We start from the raw sequence: 20,115 nt of genomic DNA, 5'->3' as shown, positions 1-20,115 counted from the left end.
AGGGTTAGAGACTAAAGACAAAAGGCACAAAACCCATCGCAATTTGCACTTAAAATTATTGTCTCTCTGAATTCCCAGGTGAAACTTGCCGCCGATTTGTATACCGGCCCTACTTCAGTGCATGAAATTCTAATATATTCCATAGCTTATTGTCGCAAGATCAGGTTAGGGGTGCCATCTCCTGGGTCCTGGTCTCTCTCTCTCTGTACCTCTCACAGGTGGTCTGGCAATCAAGGTTGCTAATTAGCTTACCATCTGCCAGACAGAAGATAGTAACCTGGGGCATATATATCTCCCTTTGACAACTTTCCCAGTTTTTCTGTCACACATGATATCTCCTAAAATGTGAACTGAGATAAGGTACCAGCCAATCAGCTCCTAACTGACATTTTTCAAACACAGCCTGTGACATGGCAGTTAGGAGCTGATTGGCTGGTACCTTACCTCAGTTCACTTTATCTCCTAACAAAGCTTAGTAAATAGACCCCTAAATTGTGTACCGGCAATCATGTGATGTCCAGGATGAAGGCAAATTGCTCTGAACATTGACACTAATGCCGGTCGTTTCGGTGTGTACCCACCCTAAGAAATAGTATAAAATGTAACTTTTATTTAAATATAAGTAATAAAAGTTACATTTTATGATATGTCTTACAGTGCGCCAAATAAAAAGACAATCCTTTTTCTGCTTGTGTACATTTGAGTACATGTATGGTCTTTGGCAGCACCCCCATACCAACCAACTCAATGTATTACATACAGTGATTAATAAACTTGGGGCTTCAACATTGATATTCTATGTGGTACCAACTAGTGCTGAAGTAACCTCCTTACCCCCCATTTTCACAAATAAAATGTAGCATTAACTTTAAATGAAATAATCATTTTCAACTTATATATTATTTTCTTTTTATCCATTCTGTAGATTCCATATAACGTTATGCTGGATTCTTTCAAGACGCTCCTTAGAACTCTGCTTGGCATTCTGGAGGAAAAAGCTTTTGCTCAAACGATGCCTAGCGGGGAAAAAAAGAATTCAACATGCATATTTGCCTACGGTCCCTAATTTTCAAGGGCTGTCCCAGTTTTTTTTTTTATCCCGGAGAAATTCCCTAGTTTTCAATAGTGACCAACTGTAGAGTACATTTCACCTTACACTGTATTCCCAAGAAGATATTATATACTGAGTATCGCTATTAAAAATTAAAGGAAATTCCATTATATTAAAGCTCAGTAAATGTATCATCCTGATTAATGTAGAGAGAATGAGCCTCTTAGACTGGGCCGTGTGTAATGAGATTACATGGGACTGCTTAACAAAGTGTCCGTGCAGTTTACTTTTAAAACTAATATTTTGGACCTGTCTTTCACTGGGTCGTTAGCGATTGTGCAGAGATATGTTTTCCTCTCTCTTACCCTACTCTCTCCCCCTTTTCCCCCTCTCTCCCTGTTTTTTCCCATGATCCTCCAGTCTCCCTTTTTTTCCTGTTCCTCCCATTTCCCATTTTTCCCCGTGTTCCTCCCCAGGCCTGCCATTTTTACTCCCATCTCTCCCTAGACGGGATATATCAGCAGTAAAATGCAGGAAAACTCCTGAAAATTACAGTTTTCAAAGGCTTACTGCAATATATATGGGTCCCAGACCCGTGGAACAGCAGTCGCCATAGAATTCCATGGGGCTGCAATGGGCCCGTAATGCAGCAAGCTCAGGACAGCGTGTATATTTCTGGAGCATCTACAAGGTATTGTCTATAGAAGTCTATCGACTTCTATAGACCATGATGAGTTCATGGCTTGGCCATGCGAAAAAGGACTCCGAAGTCAGGACTTCGCCGGACAAATCTACATTGGACGAACTGTCTCGGGAGGTAAGTAATCATGAATTCCGCCGTTAATAAACATGCATGTGATAGGGGGCCGGATGTATCGCAAAGTATATGTGATACTTGATATATCCCGCTCTTTGTCTTTTCCCGCTTCTCCCATCTCCCCTCTTTTCCGATTCCTCCTGCCTCCTCCTGTTCTTCCCGCTTTCCGCCAGTCTCCCCCTTTTTGACTCCCTTTCCTCTCATCACTCCCTTTTCTTCCCATCTCCTCCATGTTCATCTTCATCTTCTTTAGTGGAAGGTGTCGATTTGCTGGCCCTCTAATGGGGTGTGCTAATTTGCGCCAATATTGGTGGTGGGAAAAGGGGAAATTGGAGGTGCCAATTAGTGGGACCTACAGTGGGGGATACGGGAGATAATGATTTGCCGGACCTCCAGTGGGGAAGGAGAGGGTGCAAGAGGTACCGATTTGGGGACCCCTACTAGAGGAGAGGTGGGGTGGGAGGAACCGATTAGCGGGAATGAGTGGGAGCAGGCAGGCAACCGCATGGTGTCTGTTGGTATGGGGAGAGGAGAGGCTGTGGTATCTGGCAAGCAGTGAGAACTGTGGGGTTTATGTACCAAGTGGTGAAAAGCATGGAGATGTGGACTAGTGGAGAAAATGCCCATAGCAACCAATCAGCTTTGAAGTAGCATTAATTTAGTAAAGTCTATAAAATAATAGATAGGAGCTGATTGGTTGCTATGAGCAACTTCTCCACGCTTTTCACTGCTTGGTACATAGAGGTCTGTGAGAGGAGGGAGGGGAGTGGGCCTCCCAGCAGCTCTCTAGTTGACTTGCATCAGACACGTTGCTCTAGCTCGTTTTATAACAGACACAAACAGGAGACATCCATTTCCAGACTGTGCTGCTACCCAACATTGAATCACACTAAAAAGACCATATAAATGTTTAAAAGTAGTACAGTATCAATTAGCAGCCAGTTTGTAAACACACATTGCCTAAGTGTAATATTAACACTTCGCACATAATTTAGGCGTGATCATACTATTTCACATACACCCCCTCGAAGTCTTTTTCTCCCCCACATTGAGACAATGCCAACAGCAGCCTCAGCAATTTCTGAATAGCACGGAGTATCATAAAGGGAGCTACAACGACACAGATATCCTCAGGTGCAAAGCTTTGCTTTCGGCTGTGTTGAGTTTTTTTTTTTGGTCTCACACTTGGACTATAAAGCAAAAGACATTACAAAAAAAAAAAAAAGAGCGCATCAAACCTAAATTAAAAAAAAAAGCAACAAAAAAAACCATAAAAAAGAAACATAAGGTTAATGCTACATTTTTTAACAAAAATGGCAATTTCCTTTCCCTCATTAAAAACTGACACACGGCACTAACTGCAGAGATTATGTTGTGAAAACACACTATATCGTATGGCAATGCCTGATCAGGATCTGCAGTCGGGAAAAGGGAATTTTTAAAAAAATAAAAAGCAGTTTCATGATTAGAATAGCGAACCCTGGAACAAACCCAAATATGTCATCTGGCAGCGGAGCAGCTGGTACAGCTTGGTAGTAATACCTTGGCATTTCCTATTAGCTAGAACTTGTACAAAATGATTTTTCATCTGCCACATGCAAGGGAAATACTCTTCTGTTTTAAGATATTTAAATAGGTTTGTCTGCAACTGTATACGTTTTATTTAGAAAATGTATCTGTCTGGTCGAGTAGCTGCCAGTTTCATCTGTGTAGATTGATGCTGGCTGGGAAAGAGAGTTATCTTAGTTTCCGAGCACACAGCAAAGTTAATTAGCAACAGTTTGTAATTTGTTTTTTCTTTTATAAGTGTTTTTTTTTTCATTTTCTTTGATTTGGTGGAGCTTGTGGCACGTGTGGAAAAACGATGGCAATCACGTGGTACATTAAGGTGGCCCTTTAATTGATTGTATCAACATGAAAGTGACAGCTGGATTGAGACTATGGCTTCTCTAGAGATAGGTGAATAAAGACCTTAATGTTTCAAAAGGTTTTAATTCACTGTGTTCATATTAACAGTCAATTAACACTCTTCTAACAGGAGCTCGTAAAGAAAGGAACATTTTCAACCCTTATTTGATTTGCTCTCATTAAGATTCTCGAGTGGACCAGGGTATGGCCAAGGCTGGTCAAAGCACTTTCAGATCTCAAACCTAATCCATTCTCGGTGGGAGATGTATCAAACTTTGAGAGCACTAAAATGGAGAAGTTGGCCATAGCAACCAATCAGCTTATCTAGCACAGTATATAGAAAATAACAGTTAGAAGTTGACTAGTTGCTATGGGCACCTTCTCCACGTTATCCCTCTCAAAGGTTTGATACATCTCCCCCTTTAGACGTCCAGCGTAACGAAAAATACAGACAATGACAAACAATGGTTATACTGATCCACATGTGCTTGGTCATAATTTCAGCATTGCCCATCAATTTAAAAGAATGCAAACATTAAACATTAGTGGCTTCCGTTACAGTGACCCCCTCCCCTACACTAGTTGTCAGCGTTGGTGGTGAAGGGTTAAGGGAGGGGGCACAAAAGATGGTGCAAGACAGAAAATTTATTTACCTTCATGTCATTTGAAATACGATGGTGGGACTTTTAGGAAAACAGACACGTCGGTAACTATGCTATGTACTGAAAACCATATAGTAACGAGCGATAAAATATTTGCTTTTATTTTGTACTACTATACTACTACTAGAAGATAGAATCTGATTGGTTGCTATGGTTACAGCACCTTGTCCCAGTGTGCTCATCTGTAAGGTACAGATGTGTCCACTCCTTACACATCTTTGCTGCAGTCGCGCCAAAAAGCCCCCATCAGCGTGCCAGGTACCATGAGACTCTGCCAGCGCCAGGCATCTTTTCTGCCGAAAATGCATCTAAGTCACTGTGCTGATTCATTTGATGTGTGACACTTGTATATCTGTGCGTGACTGACTCTCTGAATCTGTATACAAAGTGCTACAGTGTAGCGGCCGCAACTTTTTCAATTCCAAGTTCTATTGTACTTCAAATACAGCAGACTCAGGTGCACACAGATATACAAGTGTCACATATCAAATTTATCAGCACAGTCACATTGCTTTGCAATTTAGATACATTTTTTACAAAAAAAGACGCCGAACACTAGCACGGGACCTGGAGGCTCACTCACGCCAGGAAAGTCGCGCTATGTGGTGTATTGAGGCTAGATGTATGAGGACACATCTGTACGGCTCCCAACTTATCTTTTGAACACAAATTGTGCAATTCTCTGTTTTTAAAAGTATAAGACATAGTCCATTAATATCTCGGTACATGTAAGCTGCGTTTAACACTAAGGAAATGACAAGACTTTTAAACCTATTGTTAGAAGCAATCAGGGGGTTAATCGATGCCTTAAGTAAAGCAGCACATGATAAATATTTCAGACACAGCCATTGTACTCAGGGTTTGAAGTGTCATAAGCAATCTCTCTCAGAAATCAATATTCACATAGCACATCCTGGGGGAAAAGGGAAGTAGACATGCAGTGCAACTTAATGTGAGCTATCAAATACATGTCTACCTTAATCCCTATTGCCGTTTTCTTGGCTTCAGCTTTTAGTCTTGTTGCTCTTAATACAGGCTTGTTTTTCTTGTAGTCTTGTCTTCCTAAAGTAGAATAAGAATGAATTATTGATGAAGAGATGTATACTCGGAATTATTTTAGCATTATTGATCTTTGGTTTTATTAAAAAAAAAACAACAACACAACACAACACAACACAACAATGCCCTTCTGCAAAAAAGTGAGATATTCATACAATGCAAAACAGAATTAGTCTTGGAGGCACCAAAAAGATAATCTACTAAAAATTCCACAAGTTAGGACTGTGGAATGTTCTACCGTGTCATCAATATATTTATAACCATGCTTCTGAATTTTGTAGGAGGAAGAGAGAGAGAGTGGGGGGGTGGGGAGCAAGAGAGAGGGGGAGGCGGCAAGAGAGAGTTCGACAGAGGAAGGACAGAGGGAGAGTGATGTTAGGGGGCAAATCATTATGAAGACATGATCAAAAGGAACAAATTGTATTATTTCACTATGTTCTTTGCTCAAAACTCACTCATTGCCTGACAAACTTTATAATTGCATTTTTTTTTAGTCTGGTCATATCAGTCAGCAGCAGAAGTCATAACAGGTCACATATTACAGCCATTAATGATCAATTAAGAGATAACTAATGTTAATTCTCAAATCTTTTAGATTGTAAGCTGCTCTAGGAAAACCTATTTTTACCATCCATCATTGGACAGCACTATGTAATATATTATACAAAATAATAATCATAATAATATGCAAAATCATTATATATATGGTGCATTGCATGAGTGATCCAACGGTTTCTTCAGCCAGATTATTAACATTGTTGGTTCTTCTCACAATACCACAATTCAATAGCAAAGAGCTCTGACAAATTGTGCATGCCATGATTTCATATTACATTATATTAGCAGAGTGACCAGGCTTAGGACACTGGGGGAGGGTTCATTCTTCGCCCTTTAATGGCCCGTTACACATGCAGAAACACTAGTTTCCCCGCACATTTACGTTACCGGGCCATTCATCATCAGGGGTCCGATAGGACCACCTCATATTCAGTAAACTCTGATAACTTAAAGTTTTCGGAGTTCGCCTGCGAAAACAAATGGCATCTTCTTCTCGGAGCCCTGCTCATTCCTATGGGAAGGAGGTTCGGAGATGCAAAGAAGGGTCCAATCGGATCCCTCCGTCGCCTCCTCACTGCCTCCCCAGCGGCTTTACGCACACTTGACCTCAGTTCACAAATGCAGAAGCGGGCGACGGGGACAGGTAAATAACGCTGTTACAGAAGTTACTGATCGCGAGAACGGCCCCCAATGATCAATAGACTCCTGGGTCCGTAACTTATTAGCAGATTTGGGGCTCTTAACAGTACTCTGAGCCATGGGAGTACTGATGGTGTGTGCAGCAATGGTGCTGGTTAGTCCCCACTGAACAAGGGCAAAAGTATTAGACGGATAAATTGGCACAAGAACAAAGATTAAGCACTGCAAAGTATAACACTGCATATTAACTAAAACCATGAGATGTCCACACATATGTACTATGGATTAGGTGATGCTGGGAAGCTTTTATTCACATGCTTTGCAAATCATGGGTCCATGGAACACACACAGAACCATTACACATATTGGATGGACAAAACCAGAGTATAATACAGAAATTATTTTAAACATCTAAGCCAATAGCCACTCTTATCAATTAACTTTGATTAAATGGAAATAGACCTAAAATGTGAATTAATTAAATCTTTATTCAGCACGATTACTGGATAAATGTTTACTAAATTCATGGGGGATAAGAGTCTGAGCAGAGAACTCCAGTAGAAAAAGGCTAATAATTAGTCACTTAGGGAGCAGGTTATCAATGCTCCATCTGTCTGCAGCTCACTTTCATCTACGCTGCGTGAAAAATGCTCCAGGTGGATCTCAAAACTTTAACACTGCATCATGTACACTGTAGATTGTATGGTGGGGGTACCGAAAAAGGTTGTTGCAGGGTTAGTGTAAGGGGTATGAAGTCGGCAGTAGAGCAGACAGTTTGAGGTAAAGTTGAAAATGACTAAAGAAAGTTGTAAATCATTAAATCAGAATTATACATGCACTATACGTGTGTGTGTGTACCCCCATTATCCATAACATTAAAACCACTTACAGATGAGGTGAATACCATGAATCAGGGGTTTGATTCGGCGTTGTACTCGTCTCTAATGCAAACGCAATTGCAAATTTTGTGGCTGAGTAACTGCTAAAATATACTAATGTATCCGCCGGCGGAATTTGTATGGCGATGCCCACTAGAACCCTCGCAGCTGCCCACAACTGGGTACACAAACACAGCATTGGACGCAGATCCTGAAAACATTGACTCCTCAAGTCAGTCTATGGTCACTGAGAATGGGCGCGGTTACTAAGATGCTGGAGCTTTGCTCTCTGGGCCTGATTCAGAGCCGGACGCTATTTGCGCATGCTCGTTCAGAAAAAGGGGTCGGCTATTTAAATTGAGCGCTTGCTCTTTGCGGTCCGTTGACGCCTCTATGTCTGAGCGAGCGAACAAAACATGCGCTCGCTATTTTGAAAAGACGCCCCCTGGCCGCTCGCATCATACGTTATCTCCGCTATTTATTAGATTAATCGAGTACATCGATGCTTGTGCTTGTGGTTGGATTTTCCTACCGCAATCAAGCGAACAGTTCAGGCTAAGAGACAACCAAGTGACGTGGTCGATGACGCTGCTTTGTTAATTATGCACACCCTTAAAATGCCCGTTTTGACCGTTTGGCACGCCTGCGTTCGGATCTCCACTCCCCGTTTTCAAGCACCTTCCCTTGTTACTACCCACAAACGCCTCATCCTGTCACTCAAATTAGCAGGCACTCGCAATTTTGCGAACACACGTTTTCCGACCGCACTGACTGGTTGGCGCATGCGCATTACGACCCATACGCATGCGCAGATGTGCGAGCACCGCTCGGAGCGAACGAGCGGCCGCTTACGAGCGGCTCTGAATCAGGCCCTCTGTGTGTGCGAGATCGCAGACGCTGGCTAATACACGCCCAGAAAATGGCCCCCGAAACGCCACTCATTCTGCCCGGAACTCCCTGTAACCACCCACAAAACTGTCTCTTCTTGTCAATAAATTGCTATGAATCCTCACAGCATGCGCGATCGTAATTCACTCACCGCACGTGCACAATATGGCTGTGATGCATGCGCAGACCACCGAAGATCGCTCAACTGCGTGAAAATCATCATAGCGTTCAGCTCTGAATCAGGCCCTATGTCATTACAATGGCACCTGTTAAGGGTTGAGATATATTAGGCAGCAAGTGAACACGTACTCCTTGAATTTGATGTGTTGGAAGCAGGAAAAATGGGCAAGCGTAAGGATCTGAGCGGCTCTGGCACGGGCCAAAATTGTGATGGCTAAACGACTGGTCCAACGGCAGGCCTTCTTAGTACCAGGGATGTGCGCCGACCCCCGTGTTTAGCTTTTTGGATCTGTATCTCCTTCAAGGTTTTGGATCTGGATTTGGTTTTGCAAACCACCCTCAAGTGTTTTGATTTTGGATCTGGATTTTTAAATAAAAAAATAGATAAAAATGTTTTAAAAACAGCTAAAATCATTATGCAATCCAAAACCCGAAATTAGGATTTAAAATCCGAATTCTGAACCGCAAAAAGATCAGAACGGCGACCCGGATTTACTTGGATCTCCTCATGAGATTAGAACCGCGACTCGGATTTACTCGGATTCACGAAATTTGTGTGGATTCGGATTTCTGGAGAACCGAACCGCACATCTCTACTTAGTACCTAACAAAAGTGTTCCAGGGAAGGACATATCACACTAGTATGGGGACAAAAATTCATCAAGCTCCGAAAATACAATGTTTTCCAACAGCTGATTTTTGAGATCAATGATGATGAGTTGCTCCGGCGCTCTCCACGAGTAGGAGTGTTAATTATCGGGGTCTGTCATGGTAGGTGGCCTCATTGTACTGTGACATCTTGGAAATGCCCATGCCTGTATTAGTTGTAATCTGTCATCTCGTGAGTAAGTTTGGCAAGATAACGTTCAAATGAGGCATGATAATGGGTGCTTGACGGATGGGGCATTCCATTTCCGAACTCGAGCGAACATTCAACGTTCTTCTGGGATGGACAGCGGTACAATAATGAGTGTCTGCAGGCCACAGTAAAGCATGGTGGAGGTTCCTTGCAAGTTTGGGGCTGCATTTCAACAAATGGAGTTGGGGATTTGGTCAGGATTAATGGTGTCCTCAATGCTGGGAAATACAGGCAGGTACTTAGCCATCATTCAATACCATCAGAGAGGCGTCTGATTGGCTCCAAATTTATTCTGCAGCAGGACAACGACCCAAAACATACAGCCAATGTCATTAAGAACTATCTTCAGCGTAAAGAAGAACAAAGAGTCCTGGAAGTGATGATATGGCCCACACTGATCTCAACATCATCGAGTCTGTCTGGAATTACATGAAGAGACAGAAGGATGTGAGCAAGCCTACACCCATAGAAGTTCTGTGGTTAGTGCTCCAAGATATTTGGAACAATCTCCCTGCCGAGTTCCTTCAAACACTGTGTGCAAGTGTACCTAGAAGAATTAATGCTGTTTTGAAGGCAAAGGGTGGTCACACCAAATATTGATTTGAATTAGATTTCTCATCTGTTCATTCACTTTGAATTGTGTTAATTGATAAAGATAAACTATTAAATACTTCTATTTTTGAAGGCATTCTTACTTCGCATAATTTTTTCCACACCTGTCTAAAACTTTTGCACAGTACTGTTTATATATATTATATATATATCTATTCACACACATTCGCTACTAACCCTCTTTTTTTCCAATGGTAAAACAACACATGTATATTTAACTGCAACAGAAATCATTCCATTCATAGTGTACAAACGCTAATCAGTATGAGACCAGGGATTTCTTGTGGGGTATTAATAATAGTTCCTGAAATGATTAATCCACAAGAGACCATTCAATTTCAAGAATTTGCAATCTCACTTAAAAAGCTAAAGACCAGATATTCATAAGCGTGTTGGTCCAATTAACATTTTTTCCAGACATAAAAAAATCTTAACAGTGTAAATGAATTGGAAAGATAGCATATTGCTTGAATGTCAGATACCTTCATCATGTAGTGGAACAGGGGAACTGAATCTCTATATACATAAAAATTCACAAAGACTATTCTGCTAAACCGAAGACCTGTATTCCAATAGAAGTCAGGACTAAACAGGGGTGTAGCGAGGGTGGTTCCAGTGGAGCATGAGCTCCGGGCGCCAACATGGACAGAGGGCTCCATCCAGGGTTCCAGAATTCATGGGGCGCTGCACAGTATAACAGCCACCTGTTAGTTTTAGTTTTATCTCAGTTTGTTTTCTCTATATCCTAAATAAATTACGGATCTGAGATCAGTTTCTACATTTCATGGTCCCTCAAGCTGCCCAGATTGTCTCCCCTCCAGCCCTCCCTCCTAAGTGATCATCTTCTGTTACCTCCCCTTTGCTGTCAGATTGATTACAGTCACTTCTCACCTCTGTAATACCCTCCCCTCTACCATGTGATCGGCTCTTTGCCCCATCCACTCCTTTCTTATTGGCTTCTGTCACCACCCCTCTCTGATCAACTCTTTGCCCCTCCCCTCTTTCTTATTGGCTTCTGTGATCACCCCTCTCCTCTCCTTTTCTTATTGGCTTCTGTCACCACCACTCTCCTCTAATTTTTTTATTGGCTTCTGTCACTGGCCCTTTCTGATTGGCTTGGCCCCTCTCCTCTCCTTTTCGTATTGGATTCTGTCACTGGCCCTCTCTGATTGGCTATGCCCTTCCCCTCTCATATTGGCCTCTGACACCTCCCCTCTCATGAGCAATTTCCTCTCCCCTCTCCTCTTTGATCCCTTCCCTCCTTCTCTCCTCATTCATTAATTCAATCATTGTGCTTCAATGGACTTAATAGTTACACATCTGAGGTAAAATCCTAAACTTCATTTATAAGGTATGAGTTTAAAAAGAGTCACTGTTTTGCTATTTAAAGTAGTGGTGGTGTTTCCAGGCATGAACACACAGTATTATTTGAAAGGTCTTTTAAAAAATATTAGGAGACCTGAAATAATAATAATGGTGGTAGACAGAACAAGATTAGTAGTACTCACATTAATATAGGTGCAATGTAAATTTGCAAAGTAGGAGCATAGCTAAGAAGGGAGCTTCCTATAGGTGTTCCCACTCCAGTGAAAGCTGCTTGGGGCATTAATTGCAGTAATAACCTGTACCAGGGCCGAAACTAGGATTTTTGTCACCCGGAGCAAGGCCATAAATTGCCCCCCCCAAAACAAAAATACAACATAGAAAACAAAAAGTGTGTGTGATGTTATGTGACACAGTAATGCCCCTTATAACACATTATGCAACACAGTAATGCCCCTTACAACACATTATGCAACAGTAATGCCCCTTACAACAAATGATGCCACAGTAATGCCTCTTATACATTATGCCACACCAATGCCCCTTATACATTTATGCCACAGTAATGCCCCATATACATTATGCACAGTAAGGCCTCTTTTACATTAAGCCACAGTAAGGCCCCATCTCCCTTTTCTTACCTGCCAGGGCCGTGCGGTGGGTGAGCTCGGGGTGGCTGGGGAGCTGTCAGTAATGCCATCATTGTAATATGGCGCTGCTCACGAACCAATTGGAGCTCATGGATGGTAGCCTCTGCTGATTGGCTTGCAACCCACACCACATTAGACTGACAGTGTCTCTGTGCTTCTCAAGGCTGGGATACGGCTCCAAACCCACAAGAGCAACAACCTAGCCTCCTGGCAACCTCTCCCTGGCACCCCTTCAAGTCCAGCACCCTGGTCACGTGCCCCCTTAGCCCCCCCAATAGTTGCGGCCCTGGCTGTACACCCTGTAGAATTTCACTCTAGCACATGTATTCTGTCAATTTAAATTAAATGATCAGAATATATTACAATCTCCCCTATTGACTAATAACAATGATTCAAAGGAGATAAAAGTCAGATCCTAGGTGCTATACATAAATAAAGCAATGCCAAAGGTTTAACTCCTTAATATAGATCACTGAAGCATTCTATTCCCCCAATTGGACCTCAACGCCCAGCATGATACAGCCACTGTTTGCTGTTTTTCTCTTCACTTCACTATTCCCCCACAGGCTGGCTATACCCCACTGGCACAGATCAGTATAGGGGGGGCGCTATGAAACACACTTTCTCTAGGTGCCATGGTTCCACACTACTCCTCTGGGACTAAAGTATGGGTAACCTCACTTCTATCTACAGTAATCCACAGCTTCATAAAATGTTGGATCCGGATTTGTAGGGCGGAAAAGGTATAGGGGTTTTTATTTATTTTGAAAATGAAATATGGCCTATTTACAGAAATATTTTTTTCTTAACCAGAAAATGAGCGGCCCAATAGAATGAACCTTTATTGGGACACTAATTTTACAATGCTATATGCTACTACAATACTGTATACCAGTGGTCTCCAACCTCAATTGGGGTGGGAGCTACTTGAGAAAAATTAGACTTCTTGAAGAGCCACATTTTAATTTTGAAAGCTAAAATCTGGCTAATAACCAAATTTGTCATAGAAAAATAACACTGCATATATTAATACAGTGATAAAGGGGTCTATTTACTAAGCTTTGAATGGAGATAAAGTGCCAGCCAACCAGCTCCTAACTGCGATTTTTGAAACACACTTTGCGACCTGGGAGCTGGTTGCCTGGAACTTTATCTCCATCCAAAGCTTAATAAATAGACCCCTTTATCACTGTATTAATAAATGCAAATGTTTTCTATGACAAATTTGGCTATTAGCCAGATTTTAGCTTTCAAAAATAAAATGTGGCAGGCAGAACACAGTGAATGAACAAGTCCCACAAACCCCTTTCAAAGTGCCCGATCTGTTGAAAGCCGTCAGTGGACACCAAAGTGCTGCTGGATAGATTATGCAGGTGTGATAGTGGATAGCCTGGTCCCAACACCCCCTTTTCAAAGTGCCTAATCTGTAGCTGTTGAGCACTGTCAGCTGGGAGCAGGGTGTTGCTGGATGTAATATGGCTGCAGGTGGGACAGTGGATGGCCTAGTCCCACACTCCCACCAAACAAGTGTCCGGTCAGCGCTGCTCTAAAGAACACTAGCAGCGCTGTCCTAACTCTGCCAGCGCTGCTCTGTCAGTGCTGCTATAGACGTGGTCAGCAGAGAGCCTGCTGGCAGTGACGGTCGTGCACTACTGCCAGCCGCATATGACGTCCTATGCGCGGCCTGCGCGTTTCCATAAGGTGAGCTCCAGTCGCGCTGCTCCATTCGGTGTAAGGCACGCTACAGCCACGCTGCCCCCGCGAGCTACTTGGATTGCAGCTGCGAGCGACAGGTTGGCGACCGCTGCTGTATACAATAGTAAATTACGTACTATGGGCCTGGTTCAACTTAGGATGGATTAGCAAAGATGCACGCAGACAGCTTTGCGATTCTGTCCTTGCAATTATGGTAATACAGCAGGAGACATCACACCTCCTGCATGCATTACGTATCTGAGCTGCGTTGTACAACGCAGCATCGGATAATCTGCAAGAACATCGTCCACAAGCCGGCCGACGCAGATGAGAGAAAGAGGGTAGGAAATCTCCGTCAGCCGACGGAGATCCTGGCCTCATCCCTCCCCCCAATGGCAGTGACATGCCTCTGCTTCGCCGCCCCCCTCCCACCCACAAATGGCAGCAGACTGTCAATCACTGACAGTCGCTCTGCGTGCGAACACGCAGGACCCGTACTGTACATGCACAGTACGGGTCAGGCGTCTGTGGTGCACTGCTGAATTAGGCCCTAGTATATTTGATAAAGCTAAAAAAAAAACACAACAAAAACAACATGGGTAGATTTACTAACCCACGGTTTGTCAAGTGGCCAATGATTAGCGGCCTTGACAGATAGTTTTAAAACGGCAACAAAAATAATGCTAAACCAGCCTGGTTTAGCGTCTATTCCTGTTGCCGTTTTACATCCATCGGTCAAAGCCACGACGATGATTAGCTTTGACAAATCGACAGTTAGTAAATCTACTTCCATGTGTTCTGCCCATGCTCACATCACAGAGACACCATGAGACAGGAGAGGAAACCAGAGGAAAGTGTTGCAAGGCCTGCATGTCACACATCGGGGTCTTTGTCCTACTTACCTGGTCCGGCGGTGTCACCTCACAACCATCTAGGCCCCTCCTGGCTACCTGGGGCACTCCTGAATCAGTCCCTGATGTTGCGCTTCATGGGCATGGCCATCTATTCTGACAAACCAGTCTCCTGCAACTCCGGTCACATGATTCAGCCAGTCAATTGGTGCACAGTGTGCCCTACTTAAACAGGAACTGCTGATTGCACAATGCCATAACAACTCTCTTCTTTCAGTGAATGGCCTCCTGGCTCCTATCCCGGCTGTAGTATATCCTGTCAGCATTACACCAGTGCCTCGGATTCTGTCCACCGTGTCTGCAAGTCAGCATCCTCAGAGTGTCTCTGATTCTGCATGCAGTATCTTCCGTCAGCATCACCAAGGTGCCTCTGACTGTGGGTACAGCTCCTTCTACTCAGCATTGGTCAAACACATGCTACTGTGGGTCGCGGCTCCAGTCAGTGCACCATCTGGTGCATCCCACTCTGTTTCTAGTGGCCCTGTGGCGGCTTACAGTTATGAGTGTTCTGCAGCTAGTGCCAGTTCAGAGTCTCCTGTGGCTCGTGCCAGCCTTCAGTTTCCTGTAGCGGGTTCCAGTCTTGTATGCCTTTCCTGTGACCAGTGCCAGTCCTGTGTTCGCTGCTGCAGATTCCAGTTCTCTGGTAAAGACTCTAGTTCTGCGTTTCATGTCTCAAGCCTAAAGCACCCACAGACGCTTCGTTAAGGAACCTGTTTTCAACTTCTCGTTTACTCAGCCAGGTAAGCCAAAGGTCCCAATCCAGACCCACAAAATCTTGCATTCATGACAGTGCAGACTCATAAGGGTCTATTTATTAAGCAGTGTTAACTGAAAAGCCTGGTGAACATTTCACACCATTTATTAAAGCGTTAAAACCAAATAAATCAGATTTTTACATAGTTTTTAACGCCATCTCCATAGAACTTTGCTTTTTATTCACTTGGCAGAAGCAGGGCAGCTTGTTAACCGCTAGTCAACATGACAGCATTGGCTGCTAGGAAACGTAAGTCCTGCATGTGCAGAATAGTGAACGGCCCATGAAGCAAAAGACTTTGTGAGGGAGTCTTCACCAGGACAGCCGATGGTGCTGTCCCCGCTAGACTTTTATTATATAGCACCGATAATGAATGTTTTATCGCTGCAATAAGCAGTGATAAGAATGCTATTTTCCAGTGATCATGTCATAATCCTCATAAATAGATCAGTGATAGATATATGAATAGCTGGTAGAGGTTTAATACATCTGTCTCCCTCTCCACATGTTTGCCTTCAGTTCCACCTTATTTTTATTGAATATAAAGACTCTAGCAAGGGGTCACAGTCAGAATGTTGACACCAAAATAGATATGGACATTTGGTTGACATGTAAAATGTAAACATTCAAATATGTCAACATGGTCAAAATGTGGACATGTTCATAATGTCAGCATTTATCATGTCTACACCAGAATTTCCACAGTACATTTGTGTGTTCTTTTTGCTTTTGTAGATTTAGTTTTAGGCTTAAGCTAAAATAAGCAAATAAACTGTATGTTGACACTCTGGTGTATGTCGACAGTCTACATGTCAACATAACATCCATGTCAACATTCTGACTTTCGACATTCAGTACCTGTGGACATTCTGAAAGGTGACTTTTCATACCATGCCTTTAGCAAAGTACAGAATACTCAAAATGGGGTCTCACTATCCACAATACTTAAAATGGGGTCTCACCTCCCAACCGTCCTGATTTCAGTGGGACAGTGACGCTTTTTGGGCACTCGCGTGAATCATGTCAGCTGCTGCCCCGGCCAATTACAGGGGGTACGAACTGCAGGGGGATGATGCCGGCCGGGAGGCTTTCACTCACACTCTTGCAGGCGGCGGGAGAGCACCCAGATTTTTGGGAGGCTCTCGACCATCCCAGGAAAGTAGGCAAGTATGGCATACACGCCACATCCACACTGCGCCTGGAGAAGCTGGGGGCTGCCCTGCAGCTGCGGGAGCTCCTGACAAACCCCAAGGTGATGAGAAATGAGGTCACACCCCCAAATCATCATGCACAAGGGGGTGTGACCTCATGGACACGAGGTCACGCCCCCTTCAGGGGGGGGCGCGAGATGTCCCGAGGTTGCAACTGCTAATGTTGGGACGTATGCATCCATGAGTTGGGGATGGGATCCCAGCGGTCGGGATGTCGGCGGTCAGAATACCTACAGCGGCATCCCGATAGTCAGAAGCCCTAAACCTCCTCCTAACCCTAACCCACCTTTCCTACAGCCTAACCCTAATCCTCCCCCCGCTGCCTAACCCTAACCCCCCACTGCAGCCTAACCCTAACGCTTATCCATAAACTTAACTCTCCCCTTAACCCTAATACTTACCATCGGGATGTGGGTGGTCGGGATTCTGGCGCCAGGATTCCGACTGCTGTCTGGATTTTTCGGCGCTGGTATTCTGCATCCATAACCTATCAAGCGGAAATAATTCTATCTGGTTTCTGCAATAAGCACACAGAACAATATAACAGCAACTTTTGTGCTGCACTGTGACAACATGGGAAACTTCTTCAGAAGTGTTTTACTGCTGCCCATCCTTTGCAGTCCACTGTTCCGCTCTTACAGAGCATCACTGTAATCATCTAGGGATTTAAAGTCTTTCCAGCAACATATGGTAAAATCCTTTGCAACATCATCAAAACAGACACATTTATTAGTGTTGCCAAACGGTTGCCTGTAACCCCTGCTTATTTATACAAAATTACAGTAGTCTAATAGCTTCTAGCTATGAGCCTCAGTATTTATCAGCCTCCACCAGAGCCTCGTTGCCTACTTGCCACGTCTTCACGTTCCTGTCCAGGCCTCATTATCATGTGAATATCTAGTTATTGTTTTATGAATGTTCATATTTCAAAGCTTTCCTCTATGCTTTTCCTCGCCATACTTTACAATATCCAACCTCATTATCGTCATGTGTCAGGACTGCTTTCCGCCTGCATTTCCTGCTTTAAAAATTAATGCATTGCTATTTTCTGAATGCCGCTTAAGCTGCTTAGGAGCACATTATGCTATCAAATAGAGACATGCAGAAAAGCTTCCTAAACTGTTGTTCCTTCAATGAAAATACAGCTGGTTCTGTATGAAAGGCATGTCTTTTCACCTGCAAATGCTGCTGGATTTATTTATTTATTTGGGGCTTTTATGCGCCAGTAAATCTTTAATTTCCCAAAAATTTAAATAAAACCTGTTCAATTATAATTCTTCATGAAGAGAGTATGGGTTATTTTACTTTTTTATTTCTTCAATAGAAGATGTGAGCATTTGTAAAAATACAAATATAATATAACGAGCGCTGAAAGGAAACGAGCGATTGTGTGACCAGAGATTAATCTCAACAATAAAATATTTTTAGAGCTTTACGGCACTGTTAAAATTACAAAGAGGACTTTATCTATATTAGACTAAGAAAACGTTTTTTATGCTTTTTAATATACATAATTTAAATTAATAGGGGAGTAATTGGGCATTATTATTAAATTGAAAGGGAGAAAAGCATACACATGAAAACAACAGAAGTTGTAACTTACAGAGGTATAAATAAACTATTATTAAGTGTACGGCAGAGTGAAAGGTAATCATATTTGATGCAAAATAATTGACATGTATGGAATATTTTATACAAAATACCTTTATACTGAAAACTGGGTGGTTACCATTTGGATGCACGGTACACATCCATCGTGGAGTTTCATGGGAGTGTTGTGATCGCTTGGAGGGTGTGGACGCATATCTCTGACAAATATTCTGCACCCGGCATGGGGTGGAAGTAACGCAGGGTACACACTAGGAGATAATTGATGCCGATCCAATAAAAGCTCTGATCTGACGGAGCAATTATTGGATCGGTGTTCACCCATCTGCATGACAATGGAAGGGTACTTGCACTAGTATAAAGTGGCCGCAGATACATAAAAAACAGAATCAGAGCCATAACCCCGAAGCACCCACTTCTACAGGCAAAGTGAGGAACACTACCAAAAGGTTAATGAAAATGGAATGTCATACAAACAGACATGAACTTTGAGTGCCTCCTATAAGTTACTTTCACGAACATTGCTTTAAAAATTAACTATTTTATTGGACCCCCGTGATCCTTCTCCACCCCTGTCACACCATCCTGCCACAACCCCCTTCCCGGCAGCCTCATCCTACACTGTCTGCCCTATTTAACCTTGTTCTCGGCGGCTGGTCCTCCTCTCCTAGGTCTGTCCTGTCTCTCTCGCAGTGGGAGCCATTGGGGTGTGCGTCAAAGCTTCCACCACCAGTGCATTCAGGAGATGGGACAGCAATTATTATATAGATGAGGAGGGGGCAATGCCGGAAACAATAGTGTTATTTGTTAAATTTCATTTAGTACTGTATATGTTATGTACAGTGCTTCATTTATCAGAAAAGAAGAAAATTGCATGGTGATAATAGATCTCCTGTATCTATATCTGTATGTTTTTGGGATAATAAAATGCATTGAATGAACACTTTGTGAATTGGAATCTAGAAACAGTACTGCTCTAAAACTATAGGGAGGAAAGAATAAGTAGCCCATAGTAGAACGTATTCCGCACCATGAATTTAAAAGGAATGTCAATAGACTACAGATAAATGTTACCATCTCCATCTGGGAATTAAGCTTGGTCTGTATCCAAGAGGCAATGTGAGAATTCTAGCAATGCATGGGGATATACCGCTATAGCTTCCATTATATTGAACTCCTGCTCTTTTAATAGTGATGTGTAATTAAATTTCCAATAAACTCCAGTCACTTTCTCTTGTACAACAAATCTGAGTCTGTTAATAAACTATTCACTTAGAAGTGTTGTTTAAACAGAACAACATCCCTAAGAGATATCTTACAACTCCTATAATAGAGACAAAAGGTTTGGGACCCGTTATAGAAAAAAAACAATCTAATTTGGCCAATCCAAAAAAGTGGTTGGCACTATATACTCAATATGAAAAATATTACAGTAGGATATATTATTTTTTTATTTTATTATGTGTAAAAGACAAACTTAAGATTTAAAGCAATAGCTGTGGTGGCTTCCTAATTCTTGGTTGGTGGTGCTCTCCTGAGTCAGAACAGTATCAATAAGATGAAGGAAGAGAAACTCCTATAATATGAATTTTTGTTTTGCATAAAGGGCAAACAGGACAAAAAAGTGGGTTTTGGGGCACTCTTGACTAATTAGATTATAATCAATTGTTAGGTAAACTGGTTGAAGAACACTCTATTAAAACTTAACTTTTACTAATTATGAAGTAATAAAAATGGAGTGATTAAAAAGGGGGGGATTTGTACACTCCCATCCCTAACAAACACTATTTAATATTAATTCTTGCTCAACTATATACAGTAGCATGTTTTTAGAATACTGGTATGTTTGCAG

At 42.6% G+C, this 20,115-nt stretch overlaps 1 protein-coding gene across 1 annotated transcript in view; it reads right to left on the bottom strand.

Annotated features, from left to right (window-relative positions):
• Positions 1 to 20,115, bottom strand: part of TRIQK (triple QxxK/R motif containing) — a 113,434-nt gene that overhangs the window by 21,867 nt on the left and 71,452 nt on the right. The window contains exon 4 of the mRNA XM_088471504.1: positions 5,415 to 5,500. Within this exon, the coding sequence (XP_088327630.1) occupies positions 5,415 to 5,500 (86 nt within the window). The remainder of the gene's footprint in view (positions 1 to 5,414; positions 5,501 to 20,115) is intronic.

The sequence above is a fragment of the Taudactylus pleione genome, unplaced genomic scaffold, assembly GCF_031769625.1.
Source record: "Taudactylus pleione unplaced genomic scaffold, aTauple2 ptg000114l, whole genome shotgun sequence".
Taxonomy (NCBI): domain Eukaryota; kingdom Metazoa; phylum Chordata; class Amphibia; order Anura; family Myobatrachidae; genus Taudactylus; species Taudactylus pleione.
This window is presented reverse-complemented; position numbering and strand designations above follow the sequence as displayed.